Genomic DNA, 16841 nt, shown 5'->3' with positions numbered 1-16841 from the left:
GAAAACCTGTGGAATTTAGTGAAGTCTGGATGAACTCTGGTTCAACTCATGTTTGTCACAGCCAGCAAACCTGAATTCAAGTAGAGCAGGTAAATGAAAAGAGAGACAGGGGAAAGGGGAACCTGGCTTACAAGAGAACACTAGAAGAATTTGGTTTCTTTACCCTAGCAAAATGCAGGCTGGCAGAAGCTGTGCTGATGTCCACAAGAACACAGCAAGGACGAGCAGACAAAGGGCTGGACAGCAGGAAACAGACGTTAAAACATAACAAAAACTATCACAGAGTCATGACTGTCAAGGGTTGGAAGGGACCTTGAAAGCTCATCCAGTGCAACCCCCCTGCCAGAGCAGGGCCCCCTAGAGCAGGGCACACATTAACAAACGCAAGCTCAGCTCAAGAGTAAGTTTTCTGTCATCCGAGAAGTAGAAACCTGGAAGAATTCTGATAGAAGGAATCCAAGTATGTGCACACATGTGGAGCAACAGGAGGAAACAGCCTGAAAGGTTTGACTGATTTATGAGAGAAGGGCAAAGGATCTCTTTGCTAGTGCTGGAAGGAGACTCAGCTTCAGGATTTCTTCCAAATCACGTTCCCCTCACCATACACACAGTTTGCTGCTCCTGGGCTGAGCACAGTGAGCTTCTACTGGCCAAAGCACATCTTTCTGAAACAGCAACCTATCCCAATCTTGCCTTGCTTCAGTGCCCAGATCCAAGCTGGTGATTGTCTTCTGTCACAGTCTCCAAACGACTCTTTCTGTTCTGCTGATACAGCCAGGACACAGCACTGAGCCTGCAGACAGGGACCAGCTGTTAAAGGCACACAGATGCTCAGGCCCCAGTGATTTCTACATGTTTCCATGCCTAGATTTCTGTGTGATCCTAAGCAGCAAGCCTCATCTTGTTACACACGCTCTGGCTTCCTGTTTCAAGAGCAAAAATCACATTCACGTTTGTTTAAGCATGGACTTATCTCCCTGCTGAAAACACTCCTCTCTTGCTTTCTGCTCCTGCTACTGGAGAAGGAAAACGAGATGAGCCTGCCACACTCTAAGCAGGGAGAGAACACTGCAGACAGTTCTGCATCCCTGGGAGAACTCATTCCACAGTTTGCTGCTCGGTCCTTAAGAAAGCTCTGCATGTGAGAAAACTTGCAGCTGACAGAGTGATGTATTAAACTGAGCTGAGAGGTTCTCCTCTCCCTCTGCTCTGCCCTCATGACACCCATCTGGAATATTGTGTCCAGTTCTGGGCCCCTCAGTTCCAGGACAGGGAGCTGCTGGAGAGAGCTCAGTGCAGGGCCACAGAGGTGATAAAGGGACTGGAGCATCTCCCTTGTGAAGAAAGGCTGAGGGAGCTGGGGCTCTGCAGCTTGGAGAAGGAGACTGAGAGGTGACCTCATTCATGTTACAAATACATCAAGGGTGGGTGTCAGGAGGCTGGTGCCAGGCTGTGCTCAGGGATGGGCAATGACAGGACAAGGGGCAATGGGGACAAGGACAGAAGAGGCTCCAAAGAAACACAAAGAAGCCCCAGATGGGCTGTGGAGGCTCCTTCTCTGGAGACATTCAAACCCAGCTGGACAAGTCCCTGTGTGCCCTGCTCTAGGTGGTGCTGCTCTGGCAGGGGGGTTGGATGAGCTTTCCAGCCCGTGACATTCAGTGATTCTGTGAATAAACCACTATCACACAGTAATCCCTGTCACCTGCAGGCGAGTTGTATTCAAACTGTGCCTTAACAGCCCTGATAGGAAGTTGTACAAGCCCTACCCCACAGCTACTGGGGGGTCACAGCATAACCAGCAATACTAAGGGCCCTTTAACCCAGTAGATAAAGGTCATAAAAACGTTCCCATAGCACTAAGTTAAAAGCCAGACAAATTCACACAGAAAATACAGTGTATTTTTTCTTGTTCAGTGGGAACATTCAGTCATTGTAACCTTCTCTCCAGTAATGAATGAGAGGCCAAGAGGAAAGGGGCTCAGGCTGCCCCAGGGGAGGCTGAGGCTGGAGCTGAGGCAGAGCTGTTTCCCTGAGAGGGGTGTGAGCCCCTGTGCCAGGCTGCCCAGGGAGCTGGGGGAGTGCCCAGCCCTGGAGGGCTCCCAGAGCCGTGGGGCTGAGCTGCTGAGGGCTGTGGGGCAGTGCTGGCTGTGGGGGAATGGGTGGACTTGGTGATCTGAAAGGGCTTTTCCAACCCAAATGATTCTGTGATTTTAAAAGTTAAATGAGAGAAAGCAGTGTTTTATCTGTTAATAACTTTGAGAGGATTCTGCCATGTCAAAAGCACGTCCTAGCCAAGCCAGCTGAGGAGACACAGGTGACATGACGTGTCTGGCATTAGATAACAGTGGTTCAATCATCTTCTCAGGGTTTAAAATTTACAGGTCACATTGCAGGAAAAGTAAATTTGCTACATCTGAATTCCAAGCCTGGCAATGTCCTGGTGAGTCTCACTCAGTAAGCAACACGAGCAGAGCCAGGCACAGAGGTCTGAGCATGAAGGCAGCGCTGCTCAAGGAGCATCAGCCTGTCCATTCTGCAACATCTTCCTCAGATTCACCAGCCCCTTGGTTTAGCTGTAACTAAAGGCTCTTCTCAAGGACATGAAATCAGCCCTGGAAACAGCAGGTAGATGCTCTTTCTGAGATCAGTCTCTTCCCAAGCTCATTCTCTACCCAGATGCTAAGCAGTCTTTAAAGTGCTGAGCATCTGCCTGGTTGTCCTCTGCCTGTTCCCTCCAAGGCACGTGCTTCCCTCAGCACACGTGCCAGGAGAGGTGGGCAGGGCATCCCTGTCAGCAGGAGGGGCCCAGCCTTGCAGAGCCCACGTTCAGCTCTCACTCACAGCACTCTCAGTCCAAGACACACAGTTTGCTTTCACTGGTGCTTTTGCATCTTCCCCATGAGCTGCAGTCTTGGTGGGTGCCCAGCATGATCCCACTGAAATGGCAGAGCACCACTGGCCAGAGAGACCAGCAACCACCCACAACCAACTGCTTCCTGAGGCTGGGCAGCCCTGGAGACCTCGGCTCCCATCTGGTGCATCTCTTGTATGCTTGTCCCTAGAAGCTGCACTACCACGCTGCTCCTCACAAGGACAGAACAGATCTGCACAGAGAAGACTGCACTGCAGGGACACCAGAGCAAACCTGGGGCCTCTAAGCAGCCACCCTCTCCAGCCACAGGCAGAGCACAGGCAGGAGCTGGGGGAGAGGCAAGCAGACCATTTCCTGATACAAGACTGAGGTTTTCTGGGCCACTGCACCTCAAGGAGCAAGAAAACCCTGCAGCAAATGGAACACGACACCTAACAGCTGGAGAGAAGGACCAGGAGCCCAGAGGAGGGCTCAGGAAGCACCTGGCTGTGCTCAGTCTCGCCTCTGAGTGACAGAAGGGCTCCACAAAGAGGAACACAACAAACACTGGTATGTTTTCAGTGATCCAGAGCTAAGATGGACAAGTCTCCAGGACATACTAACAGTGGACCATGCCCGAGCCAGGCATCGCTTTGCTTGAAGCGGAAAGGATTTGTCAGCTCCCTCCTGGAAAGCCTTACTCCAAAGCCAAGACAAAGAAGCCTCCATTGCACACCTGAGGGAGTGGCAACGAGCCAGGAGACAAGCAGCCCAGCACGCTCATTACCACACAGGGCTGGCACCACCAAGGGAAGCAACCCTTGTCTGTGGCAGCTCCCGTGGCACAAAGCCCCCGACCCAAAGGATCAGGCAAAGCCTATGGGGAACTTGGCAACAAAATCAGGAAGTTAACCACAGCCAGATGAGCCAAGGCAGCACGACACAGGCCTTCAGATGCACGTGCCCAGGGCTTTAGGGACTCTCTCGTGCCGCCTGCCCCTCGCTGATGTCCAGTGTAAGATCTGAGGGGATTCCATGGGGAATGAGATGCACAAATCATTAGCTCCAGTCACCTTCCTCCTGTCCTGAATCAGAACCTTCTCCCTCTCCCAAAAGGCCTCCCAAAGGGTCAGATTCCTGAGGCTCTGCTCCTCCAAGGCTACCCACCACTCCCACAAGTAGGCGTTTATTATCTTCCCACTTCTCCCTCCTCAGTGCACAGGCAAATGGGAACTGAACTCTCCACTGCAGTCCCCTTTGGTTTTCTTTACACTTCTTCCATCTCACTCCTCATCTGCAGCAGCCATTCTCACCTCAGGTATGGAAAAGTAGGGAAAGGAGGTGAAAGCAGGGGAGGAAACAATCATTGTGTGTTTGTGATCAGTCAGGTCCAGAAGCCACTTGACCCAGAGAGATCAGAGCTTCCCCTACAACAACGGGTGAGCCTGGGAAGCAAATCAAGCAGACTGAATGATTTCTGGCAGAGAGAGAACAGTAGGAGTGGTACAGACCTCTTCCTCCTCAATGCGAGCAGGTTCAATCAGCAGATTATTGGCTTGATCAAACGACACCCCCTGTTAGGACAGGAACCAGCAAAGAGGCATGCGGATTAGTGGAGCATAAACCAAACCCACCACCACGACCACCACCACCCAACACAAACGCACACCACACGGCACCAGAGCAGACCCCACTCACACCTGAGCCCGTGCCAGGGCTGCTCCACAGCCTGCAGAGCGGCAGAGCTCCCTGGCCCAGCTCACTGCCAGCTGCCCCTCGAAGGACGTGTTCTGTGTTGGCACTCTGAGGCTGTGACCGCCGAGCTCACAAGCTGAAGGCTGTTAGCTGATTTTATGCCCTCTGTACCAAGTGAAGGATGGATGAAACAACCCAGAGAAGAGCACGAGGGGAGCTCTGGTGCCACCCAGCTGCTGCACAGGAAGGAAGCAGTCCCAAACCAACTGCACCGGTCCCCCCTGCAAAGGGAAGGGTCCCCAGTGGAACAGTGCATCTGCCAGACACCCAGGGAGCCTGCTCCCAAACGCAGGAACCCTCACAACTGCTCTTGAAAACCAGCTGTTTTCACAAAACCCCCTGTGGCTTAGGGGTTCAGCCCCCTGCACACCCTGCCCTATCTCCTTCAGTGCAGGTACGCAGCACCTCTCACCTGAAACTCCACTGCACAGGGACACTGCTACTCTCACCTCTGGAAGGCAGCTCAGGAGGCAAGCTAACACATCTGCCCTGATGGAGCAGGCATCCAACCCAGCCCCACAAAAAAGGAAAGCCTGCCATTTCCAGGCAGGAGGCTTTGCTGGTAACAAAGGGAACTTCCTGACAGATGCACCAAACCTGAGGTCTCAATGCTTATGCAGACTTTGGAGCTCTGCCAGTGGGCCAATGCACCCTCAGCTTTGAGATCCTCGCTACAGTTTTGTGGGTGAGGGCATTTCCCAGGTAGGGTAGGTCTTGGATACAGGGGACTCAGGATGGTTTCACACATGCTTACAAGCAGCAGCAATCCCTCTTCGTTCTGAAGAGCTTCACAGTAAGGAAACTACATGTCCCATCCCTGGGGAGCAAGGGACGAGCTGTATCGGCTCAGACACAGCAAGGCAAGCATCCACTGAGAGAAAGGCTCCAAAGCAAACTCGAGTGCAAGAACTGAGCTCCCTGAGCAACCTCAACTCCAGTGTGGGAGAGAAATCACCCCAGCAGTCTGCAGTGTGTGTGCCAGCAGCAAGAACAGATCTTACTCCAGCATCTTCCACCAGTTCAGAGACCCACATGTCACCCATGAGATGTGTTGGTGTCAGACAACAGTGGAGATTCAGCCACATCCTAAAGCCTCCCTCCCAAATACACCTCACAAAGTCATCACACCAGCTCATCAACTGGTCTAGCCTCGTGCAGCACCCCTCACCAGCACCTTCCCCTGCTACTGTGAGGATCCTCCTCAAGCAGGAATCTCTGCATGTCCCTGACCAAATGAGCTGAGCAGGGGGCCTCCTATCTTATCAGCCCCCAGCACGCTCAGAAAGGCCCACGGCAGCCCCATGGCAAAGGCAAAACTCCAGAGCATCAAATCCCCTCAACTCCAGCGCAGGCTTCATCAGGCTGCACCTGTGCTGGGGCAGCAACCAACACGCAGAGCAGCTCCCGTCTGCTCTACCACCCGCTCCTCTCCAGCAAGCCCTGGCGCTGCAAGACAAGGGCAAGCAGCCTGAACACAAGCCTGAGATTAGATCCATCCAGGGGTAAAGCTCATCCAGTTGCAAGGGAGGTGCAACAACCAGCAAGCGAGGAGGCAACTGAGAGGAGCGGAAGAACCCGTCAGTGACGGCACCACAGGACGGTTCCTGCGGCACAGGCGCAACATCACAGGCAACGGGGAGACACAGAGGCAGGCACGGCGTGAGGAGCCGGGCAGAAGCAGCACGGCACACCTCCTGGCCAGTCACACGAGCCTCAGAAGGAACGCAGCTCTGCCCCCTCAGCGTGTCCCTCCAGGCTGCCGCCTCTCGCCAGTGTTTCCGCTGGTGCCGCAGCAGCCTGGTCGGCAGTTCAAAGCAGCAGAAGGGAGGCCTGGCAGCCCTCTGACCCTGCCCCCTCCCCACAAGACCTTACCTTCACGGATGGCTGAGCAGACAAAGCTCCGTTCTTTCTGTCATCCTCATCCCACGCGTCCTCCTGATCCCTGGGCTCTGTGTGGCTATTGCAGCCTCCCAGCTCCTCTTCCTCTTTGGGGACCCCATCGCTGTTCAGCCCCTGCAGCAGCGCCACCACCGCCTCTGGCTTGGGCAGTTTCGTTATCTTGAAGTGCTTCTTATAATGCGGCGTGTCCTTGCGGATGAGCCTCTGTTTCTCCACGGGGAAGGGTCGTTCCTCACCTTCATCCTCATCCTCGTTCCGTATCAGTGTGTCCTCAGCGAAGTGTACAGTGGGCTGCAAAGGCAAAAGCCCAGGAAGGTTGTGAACCCCAGGTAACAGCCATCTCTGGAGGCAGTGCAGAAACCTGCTGGCCCCCCACTACGGACACGGGCAAAGCCAGAGCTGCTGCTCCTGTGATCAAGATGATGCGGGAAAACATGTTAAAATGCCACCATACTCACCTCTTGCTGTGTCAGCTCCCTCACCCAGACACACCTGCTGTCAGCTCCAGACACTGAGGGCGCTCAGACCTGCAACCCTGACTCCCCCACAGCTCCTGTCTGGCTCACACACTGCTCCTCCTAGTGTCCCTTGGACCCAGCTCCCACAGGCTGCCCGAATCTCTTCTTGCACCTGGCTTCCATGGCCTGTATTTGCCCCCAGTGATGCCCAAATCACGCTCTGTATGCCCACTTAGCACTTTTTTTTCTGAAGCTTTCAAGTCCTTCCACTTTTTACCGTGTCCCTGCTGCAGTTACCAGGCTCCTACCTCATTGTACTCCACTTCCACATCTTCCTCCTCTTGGTCAGCAGCTTCCTTATGCTCCTCTTCAGCTCTGGGCTTTGCCTCCTTCTCCAGCTCCTGCATGTCAGGCACCTGCCCATTTGCCCAGCTCCTCTCTGCCTCCTCTGCCCTGCAGTCAGCAGAGGCAGTGCTGTTGGAGAGGTGGGAGTCCTCGCTGCGGTTGGACATGGCGCTCAGCCTCTTCTCCTGAGGAGGTGATGGAACAGCCAAGGTGGAAACCAAAGCAGCAGATGGAGTGTGACTGGTGTGAGGTGGGGTCGCTGCCTTCCCTGCCCAGCCTGCTGCATCTCACCCAGGCCCATGCCTGTCCCACTGCCTGTGTAGGCTCCTGCTATCACATCTGGGCAGCAGGATGCCTTCCCCAAGCACTCCATTGCCATCATTCCTCACTGGGAACATCAGTCCCTTCTTTTCCTCCCCCTGTGCTAGGTGACACCCATGCACACAGTTCCCCTTGTGCTCCCCTCTGCTTCCTGCTTGCATCTGGCTCTACCTCAGTGGCCCCAGCTGACACCACACAGCAGATTCCAACCCCTGGAATTCAGGCAATCCCTGCTGAGCCCCATCCAACCTTTCCCCAAACTCAGTTCATCCCGCCCAGCCCACACACGCTGCCTCCCCATCCCCAGCTCCTCCACAAGCTCTCTACGTCCCTTTGCCGCCAGCACTCACTTCTGAGGCAGGAGAACTGGGGTCCGTGTCAGACCTGGCAGCACACACCTCGCTGCGCCGAACCTCAATCACCTTCTTCATCACCTTCAGCTCGCTGGGGTGAGGGGTTGCTCTGCGCTGCAAGCCCTGCCAAAGACCAGCACTCAGGGCAGGAGCCTGCACAGCCACAGCAGCACGTGCCAAGGCTGAACCGCTCCCAGTAACACACGTTGCCAGGGTGCCAGAGCCCCAGCTGGGCACAGCCTAAATGCCAGGCTGCAGGGTCTGATCTGGGCTTCTCCCTTGCTGCAGCCTGCAGCTGGGGAGAGGAAAGAAACAGAGGCAGGGGACACTTCTCAGAGCTTGCTGTCAGACGGTCTCCTGCTCTCCATCTGACAGAGGGACTGGGAGGAATTGCAGAGATGAGAAATCCCCAACTCTGCTTCGGGCTCAGTAAACGTCAGACTCGCCACAGAAACCCCTGAAGGAACACACTGGGAATATCTTCCTAATCCCTCTGGTGTTCCTTACAATGTCTGACAAGCCCATGTGCTACCTGAACTTGTGATGCTTTGCTAGTTCTAGAGCAGCTAGGAGTCAAGAAAAACAGTATTCTAAACTTAATCACAACGTTAACACCAGTAAAAACCCACCCCACACAATCTCTGAGCACTGTCAGCACCAACAGGCTGCAGGGCAGAGGCAAACACGCTGTGCTGGAAGGATTCACATCTCCAGAGAACGTTTCCACAAGATAAAAAGGGAGAAAAAACCGATCCTGCAGGAAATTTAAACCACCAGACTACTTGCTGAGAACTGAACCGTTCATCCTGACCTTTGCATCAAGCAAAAATGATCCTCCACAGCTTTTGAGGCTGTTTACAGTGTTTATCTACTTTAGTAACAGGATACTTCACAGCATGGGCTTGCATCTAGCTCCATGCTCCTTGGAGGGGTGGAGATTGCCTGTCAATGAGCAGGGTCAGCTAAAATCCAGTCCTGAGAGTACCCTGACTATCAGCACCTCTGGATGACCCAAATGCTCCACAGGCAGGCAGCAGCCACAGCTCAGCTGCCAGGGGACAGCCATCAGAACAAGAACCTGTGAAAGGGCTCTCAGGGAATTCTCCTTCACACATGCCTGTCTCCACGGGGCACCAAACGCCCTTTGGACTGCAGAAACAGTCATGTGTCTGCAGCAGCACCACAGGGTGAAACACAAACACCACAATGGCTCCTCATCTCAGGAAGAGTTGATATCGTGCCTGTGTTTCCATGGGGAGCTGACAAGCCTCCAGAAACTCGCCTCCTTACCCGTCTCTCAGCTCCAGACTCCTCTTCATCATCTGCTTTGGGTTCATCCAAGAACTGAATCACACTGACTCTGTTTAAATTGGTGTCTGTCCAGCTCTCATCCACACTGTTCTGCAGAAGATTCTCTGAGGAGAAAGACAACACAGTGGGAGCTACTTTCTGAATGAGCAGGGTTGCAGGCTTGGATGAAAGACAGTTCTTAACCCATTGGGGCCTTTCTGTTGTATCTGCCCATGGCATTAAACTACAGAGGCCTTGAGGACAAAGGATGTGGCCTCCAGACATTGTCACTTCTCGTACATCTCCCACCAGATCTACAGCAGCCTCTAGAAAAGGACCCCACGGTTCAGCTCTAGCACCCCTTACCCAAGAACTACAGAAAAAGGGAGGATTGAGGCACAAATCACAAGTACTGACACCACAGTATTGTCGTGACTGGAAGCAAACCCTGCAGACAATGAGCTACTTGGTCGATACGTCAAAGCAGAAGTCTCTAAGACTAGGCAGCAGCTTCTTTACCATCTGGCAGAGAGGTAATTTCTCAGTTTTCACCAGCTCTGCCTCAGAAAGCTGCCACTAGCCGTGCAGCAGCCCAGGTCTGCTACAGCGATCACTAACAAAGAACAGTTCCACCAAGCAGAGAGGGAGGCTCAAGGGTCAGTGCTCCCCAGAGCACAGGGCTCTGCAGACATCTCTTACCTAAGCTGGGGGAGGGCTGCTGGGGAAGCAGGTAACACGTCAGAACCTTTTCTCCTGTCTTTTCGTCGTCCTCTGTTTGGAATTTCAGCATGGGCTGGGATTGATTTTCCGCCAGCCACAGGGCTTTCAGGTTAAGGTTTGTCAAAGCAAAGGGCAAGTTCTGCAGTCTGCAAAAGAAAAGGACTGTTGGTTAAACTGACCTGGTCATGAAGGAACCTGGTCTCAGCTCCAGACTGCCTCACCTGCACTGGGGAAGGACAGAGGGAAGGATCTGCAGGGTCCCTCAGGCTGGCACTGGCTAAGGCAGCTGGCTGGTGCTGAGTATGGCTCTGACACAGCCACAGCCGGACTCCAGACACCCTCCCTCACCAGTTTCTAGCAGGGGACAACTCCCCTCGACACGGGGGAAATGGTGAACTTTGGAGAAGGGTCTGAAGACAGAGAAATTTTGCTTTCACAGACCAGTATAGAGTGTTCCAGAGAGCAGCCCTGGTCAGCTTCCAACTGCTACACAAAGTACCAGCCTCAGCTCTCAGAACCGCAGCTAAAACCTCTGAGGTCTCTCACAGCAGACCCCAGCACGCCGTGGGGCTGTGCCCATCACCAGCAAGGCTCTGGCACCAAGCACCTGAGGACTGATGTCACAAACTACACAGTGTGCAGGAAAGAAGACCCAGGACAGGGATTTGCCCTGATCTTTATTTGACACACGGCAAACTGCCCCCACACTCCTGCACTAGTTCTGCCCCGTGTTCGGTCAACACACAGAAAGGCTTTAGAGGCAACGCTTGAGACACACCCCCCCTCTCTGCACAACCCTCAGCAGCCACTCTGGGCTCCTGCAAACTGTGAACCCGGGAGCTGCACGGAGCCAGCTTCTCCCAAAACGCAGCAGGTGTGCCCCGTGCTGCTCCTGCGCAGCCGCCTCCTCGGGACGCTGCCACGGCCCGTCTGCCCCGCGTGCTGCTGACCTGTTCCCAGCCACGTCCAGCACGTGCAGCTCCGTGGTGCTGGCGAGCTCTGGGGGCAGCAGCGCCAGGCGGTTGTCTCGCAGCGACAGCACGTTCAGGTTGGCGCAGCCGCCGATCTCAGCGGGAAGGGCCGTCAGCCGGTTCCGATCCACGTTCAGGTTGGTCAGCTTGGCCAGCTTGCCGAGGGACTTTGGTAAGGCCTAGCAAGGAGAAGATTCGGTGGATGCAAGAGGTCAGAGCAGGGGATTAAAGACATAAAGGCATAAAGCCGTCTGCCTGAGGAGAAACGCTGCCTTCTGTCCTAACAGACAGATTTCACTACAGCTTTGGGACAGACCTCCCCTCAGGTTCACAGACGGTTCTGTGCCAGCCCTTCACCTCAGCACAGCACACTCAGCACCACTGCTCAAGATTTTTCTCCTGTTCATCTGCCTGTTCCCAATACTTGTGTTTTAACAACCAAATCATGAGCAATTTGGAGCAGGACCATTTTAATTACACTATTCCACAGCTGGGCACCAAACGCAGCCTTTGATGTAGTTCTGCTCCCATCAGACTAGATGGGCTTCAAGACTGGTCTTCCTAGAGCCAGCATCCCAGAGACAGCACCCCAGATGTCCTAGAGCCAGCATCCCACAGCCAGCATCCCAGAACCAGCACCCCAGATGTCCCAGAGCCAGCATCCCACAGCCAGCATCCCACAGCCAGCATCCCAGCCACCTCAGAGCCAGCATCCCAGTCATCCCAGAGCCAGCATCCCACAGCCAGCATCCCAGAACCAGCACCTCAGATGTCCCACAGCCAGCATCCCAGAGCCAGCATTCCAGCCACCTCAGAGTCAGCATCCTAGAGCCAGCATCCCAGCTATTCCAGAGCCAGCATCCCAGAGCCGGCACCCCAGCCATCCCACAGCCAGCCACCTCAGAGCCAGCATCCCAGAGTCAGCATCCTAGAGCCAGCATCCCAGAGCCAGCACCCCAGCCATCCCAGAGCCAGCATCCCAGCTATTTCAGAGCCAGCATCCCAGAGGCGGCACCCCAGTCATCCCAGAGCCAGCATGCCAGCCCTCCCACAGCCAGCCCTCCCACAGCCAGCCCTCCCAGACATCCTGGAGAACTTTTAAGAGAAAAAAAAAACAGTGGCAACAAGCAGCTTCCACCAGTCTTCTCAAGAACCAGCGAGGTAGGTGAAACTGTGCATCGAAGCAGCTGAAGAGAGAGCTTCAGCTCTGAATCTGGCTCAGAGACCAGAAGGTGGGAAGAGATCCCTGGCATGTGGCTAAACTGAACAGCACAGGCAAGGCAGGGCGGCTGCTGGGGTACTCACCGTCAGCATGTTCTCTGTCAAGATGAGTTCTGACAGATTTTCACAGTCCCCAATTGACTCTGTCACCTCTGTCAGACGATTCTGGTCCACCTTGAGGATGGAGAGCTGCTTCAGCTGACCTGGCCAGGGCAACAAGCTAGGTGTGAACTCTGCCACAGAGACAACAACGCTGCCCTACGTTCATCTAGCTGAAGTGCCTCCCATCAGAGACTGTGTAACCCAGCGATACAGGCACGACCGTTATTCCCCCACCAGACTTGTTCAAAGCTTTCACCCAGACCTGATGCAGATCAAGAACCTGAATTCTGCCTACCAGCGTCTTCTGCTGCGTCTGTGCTCAACTCCCGTGGCTGTGTGCGTCAGCCCCAACACCGCCCCACACCCCGCCTCGCCCGAAGCCCCGCCGGGGCAGCAGGTCCCACGGCACTCACCGATCCCATCCGGGATGCACTCCAGCAGGTTCTGGGACAGCAGCAGGTCTGTCAGCGCTACCAGACCACTGACCTCGTTGGGCAGCTGCTCCAGCTTGTTCTCTGACACATCCAGACAGACCAAGCGACGGAGATTGCCCAGCTCCTAGGATCAGAGAGGAGAGCTCCAGCTCGAGGGAGCAGCTGATGAAGGGAGCAAAGGGAGCAGCAGGGCCAGGGCCCCCAGAGGGTACTCACTGGAGGAAGGGCTGAGAGCTGGTTCCGGTCCAACCAAAGCTCACGCAGGTTTGGCAGCGCTCCCAGAGTGTCTGGCTGTAACAGAGCAGGACAGTAATAGCATCAGGGGAGACGGCACTCTAGGATGCTACAGATCCCACCACCCCTCTGCAAAGCTAGGCGCTGTCATTGCTTCCCACCTCCAGGAAGCCCTCACCAAACAGTTCATGGAGCCAACACACTGGTGCACCACAACAGAGCAGCACGTGTGTTTGGAACAGCACTGCTGGCTGCAGAAGGTGCCAGCAGGAAACGAGGAAGACGACAGCAAGGACTGTCTGGTAGCAGGCAAGACAAGCACTAAGCAGGGGCTTGGGAATTCTGGCCTTGTGGACAAATTAGCCTCTCTTCTTCCTCCTCTCAGACATGAAAACTAACACCTGGGTAACACTGGCCAAGTGAAGGTGAGAGAGCAGCTCCATCTACAAAGGCAGACACGTTGGAGGGATCACTCCCCCAACAGCCCACACCTCTGCTGGCGCTGGGGGGATCATGCACTGCTGGAGTCAGCTCAGGTGGCAGACAACTGCTCTCACAAGGGAGCTGCAGCCTTCTGCACTGCCAGCTGCACAAACTCCTTTGCCTCACAATTTAGATGGGTTTCTGCCAAAAAGCTTCCCAGGATGTTACCAGCAGGCTTCAGTAACAGCTTAATCCATAGCTGCATGAGTAAAGGATATCTCTGGATGTCTGTGAATGCCAAGACAAGCTGAATTGCGGCTGTGCACAAGTCCTCAGGATGCTGATGCTCAGAGGACACGCACCCCACGCTTGGCTGACTTCACTGCCAGGAACATCCTGGAACGCTCCTGCACTTGGCAGCAGAGGAGTCAAATCAGAAGGGAGAAAGGCAGAAAAGCTGGCCTAGCAGAAGTGAAAAACAGCAGCTGGGGCAGCACAGCACAGGAGGGAAAGGAAGAACCAGAGAGCCTCACTGGAAAGGAAAGATCCTTAGGCAGCTAGATAGCAACAATTACCAGCCTAGAGCAAAAGTGCTTGGAAAGAGCAAAGAAAGTGATGCATGAGGACTGCAGGAAGCAAGACACAAAGGCCAAGACGTGAAGAAAACATTGTGCTAGAACAACGGCTGGGCTGCAGCGGGCAGATCGTCATCTCCCCCAGCAACCTGCGGGTCTATTTCTTTGCATTTCAGGCGAAAAACAGAGGTACAGGGTTCTGTCCCTACTGACCACCCACCTTCCCTCCCCATCACCCCTCACCTACCAGTACTTCCAGGTCATTGCCACCAAGATCCAACTGTTCTAACTTGACAAGGAAGGAGAGTGAACTGCAAGAACAGGGAGAGGAGAGGGAGGGGGAAAAAAGAAAGAAGGTTAGCATCTGGGACACACATCACACATTACAGCACTTCTAACAACTCCTAACCCAGCTGGGGCAATCCTGACCTTCTTCACAGTCCCTCTGAACCAAGCAGTTCAGGGCTTGTCACCCTTCCCCAGGCCAGACAACCCGCACCAGGGAATTGGGTTGTGCAGCACCAGTCCCAAAGCAGACAGTTTCCACTCTGCCACCAATTTGCCTTCTTCCCCTTCCACCACAGCATCCTCTGAGCAAAACCAGGACAGATGGCAGGCCACACCTTAACTTTGCTGCCCATTTTTGTAGCAAAGTGGAGACCTGGGCACAGATGAACAGGTAACAGGAGACAGTCAGCAGAGGACAACACATACTGGGAGAAATGGGGAGCAGAGCTGCAGGGAGAGGCAGGAACAACAAACTCAACAGCCTTAGTTTCCCCAGATGGGATGCCCACGCTGTTTAAGAGAAAGGGAAAGACGACAGTGGCATGATGTCTCAGCACGGGGTCACAGATGTACAAACAAGAAGCTCACTAAGGCAAGACACTGCGAGAAGCCTTCACAGAAACCAAAGCCTGTCGGCACTGGTGGTCCCAGGATGTGTCCCGAGTGCCCAAAGCCCTGACAGCCTGGTGATACAATGGGCTGCAGTCTGCAACCCACAAAACTGACAGGGCTCAGGTGTCCTCAGCTCTCAGTCCTGCCCCATCAACTCCAGCTCCCCAAACAGGGGTTGCTGTCTGTGCCACCCCAGCCCTGCCCACATCCTCAGCACAGAGAGCCTTCAGCTCGCTTTGTTTTCTTTGCAGGAATTGTCCTAACGCATAAACCACCACTTTCCTCTGGAAATGGAGCTATACCTCTCAACATCACCCAGATAAGGGAGCTGGGGACTGCCAGCCTGTGAGATGGGCCTTGCCTGAGGCAGGCTGTAAAGACACCCAGACTGCACAGGAAAAGCGAGTGCTTACCTTGTGCAGTGCCGGATTTTGAGCTATCACCTGAACTCGAGCACACGTTTATCAACAGGATCATCAAAAGGACTCTTGTACAGGAGCCTCTCGTTCCTGTATATCTGACTTCACTGACGGGTGAAGCGGCCTCGGCTGTCCCTTTGCACCTCCACAGCTTAAATTCCCCAAAGAGGGACAAGTGAGGTGTGGAATCAGTGCAGATGACTGAGGTCTGGCAAACTGTCCCAGTACAGATCACTCCCCACTACCCCATGACAACACATCCACAAGAGCTATCCTTCCCAGATTACTGGTGAGCTGCACCCCACCTGCGTGGGGGAGAGGAGAACTGACCACCAGCTGTACAACAGGAACTGTTTCAGAACTCAGTTGACAGCAGACTAAACAATGAAACTAGATTTTGACAGGGAGATGTCACTGCAAGCTGGTTCTTTAATGGAGCTCAGCAACAACAAAACCCAAAAGCACTCTGGTGCAATATGCAGTCACAAACCCACACTGCTGAAGCCCATTGACCTTCTGGGCTCAGTAACCTTGAAGAGTGAAAGCATCATCCACTTCAGCAGGCCATTCAACTCTTTGGCAAGATCACTTGGACCTGTTTACAGCCATTCCTGGGCACAGTTTGCTGCCAGACTAAGTGCAAGAGCTGCAGAGTACCTGACACTACCACTGGAATTTCTGTGGCCTTCGATCTTCTATTTGACCAACAGACCTGATGGAGGTCTTGGCCTTCAAGATCCTCTTTCTACTTTTTGGAAACCATCTAAAAGTAGCATTTGGGGAACAGGGGGGAGATGAAAAGAAGCTGGAATTGCACTGCAGAATATCAAGCCTGGACTTACCTGTCAGAGAAGAAAAAAGCCAACAGAACTCCTTGCACGCTACAAGCATCTTGCTACAGATCTAACGCAGGGAAACAAGGGAGCACTGGGCATGAAGAGATCTCCCCAGAAACCAGATAGGTTTGGTCACAGATTGATTTCTCCAACTCCAGACACCTGCTGTTTCCTAGTGGAGAAAAGCCACTGGGAGCACTCTTCATTGCAGTCTGAAAGCCCAGCTTTGGGTGCAGCTATTTCAGCTCTCTGTTCATGGTGTGTCACAGTGCTGGTACCTGTCTGTACACAACACATGGAACAGACAGCAGTGGCTCCCACCTGCAGGACCAAACTTCTCCCGCTTGCCTGTTCTCAGCCTGGCACAAGCAGCTGTGGCTTTCCCTTGTGGCCACGTGCCACGTGGGGCCATTTCAGCTGGGCTCTCAATACCTCCGTTCTGTGACAAGCTGTTAATGCTGACAACTTGTGTGCAGAAAAGATTCACTGCCTTTGGCATGAGAGACGAGAGTGTGAATTTGAACTGTGCTCCTACACTGTGCAGTCACCACATGTGAAGCCTGGGAGACGACCAGGGCAGATTCTTTCAGCTCCTTTTTGGAAGTGCCTTGTCTTCTGGGTCAAAGCTGACACGTGAATTCTAGAGGCAAATATAACTGATGCCATGTAGAGCCTGTACTTGCAGGTCCCACAAGAAAATAACCATCAGGGAGTGCCTGTGCCTGAGTCAA

General features: G+C 54.0%; 1 protein-coding gene across 12 annotated transcripts in view; it reads right to left on the bottom strand.

The window, feature by feature from the left end:
* SCRIB (scribble planar cell polarity protein) overlaps positions 1-16841 on the bottom strand; it is a 111827-nt gene that overhangs the window by 67868 nt on the left and 27118 nt on the right. For 11 of the 12 annotated variants that reach the window (XM_061994588.1, XM_061994577.1, XM_061994579.1 and 8 more), the window contains exons 6-16: positions 14203-14266; positions 12940-13014; positions 12703-12847; positions 12272-12390; positions 10946-11145; positions 9975-10141; positions 9276-9400; positions 7983-8108; positions 7275-7496; positions 6482-6799; positions 4366-4428 (exon numbers count right to left, since the gene is read on the bottom strand). In XM_061994588.1, coding sequence (XP_061850572.1) covers positions 4366-4428; positions 6482-6799; positions 7275-7496; positions 7983-8108; positions 9276-9400; positions 9975-10141; positions 10946-11145; positions 12272-12390; positions 12703-12847; positions 12940-13014; positions 14203-14266 — 1624 coding nt within the window. The remainder of the gene's footprint in view (positions 1-4365; positions 4429-6481; positions 6800-7274; positions 7497-7982; positions 8109-9275; positions 9401-9974; positions 10142-10945; positions 11146-12271; positions 12391-12702; positions 12848-12939; positions 13015-14202; positions 14267-16841) is intronic. The other variant, XM_061994583.1, reaches the window with a different exon arrangement.

The sequence above is a fragment of the Colius striatus genome, chromosome 4 (assembly GCF_028858725.1).
Source record: "Colius striatus isolate bColStr4 chromosome 4, bColStr4.1.hap1, whole genome shotgun sequence".
Taxonomy (NCBI): domain Eukaryota; kingdom Metazoa; phylum Chordata; class Aves; order Coliiformes; family Coliidae; genus Colius; species Colius striatus.
The sequence above is the reverse complement of the archived record's forward strand: the minus strand, read 5'-3'. Positions and strand labels throughout refer to the sequence as shown.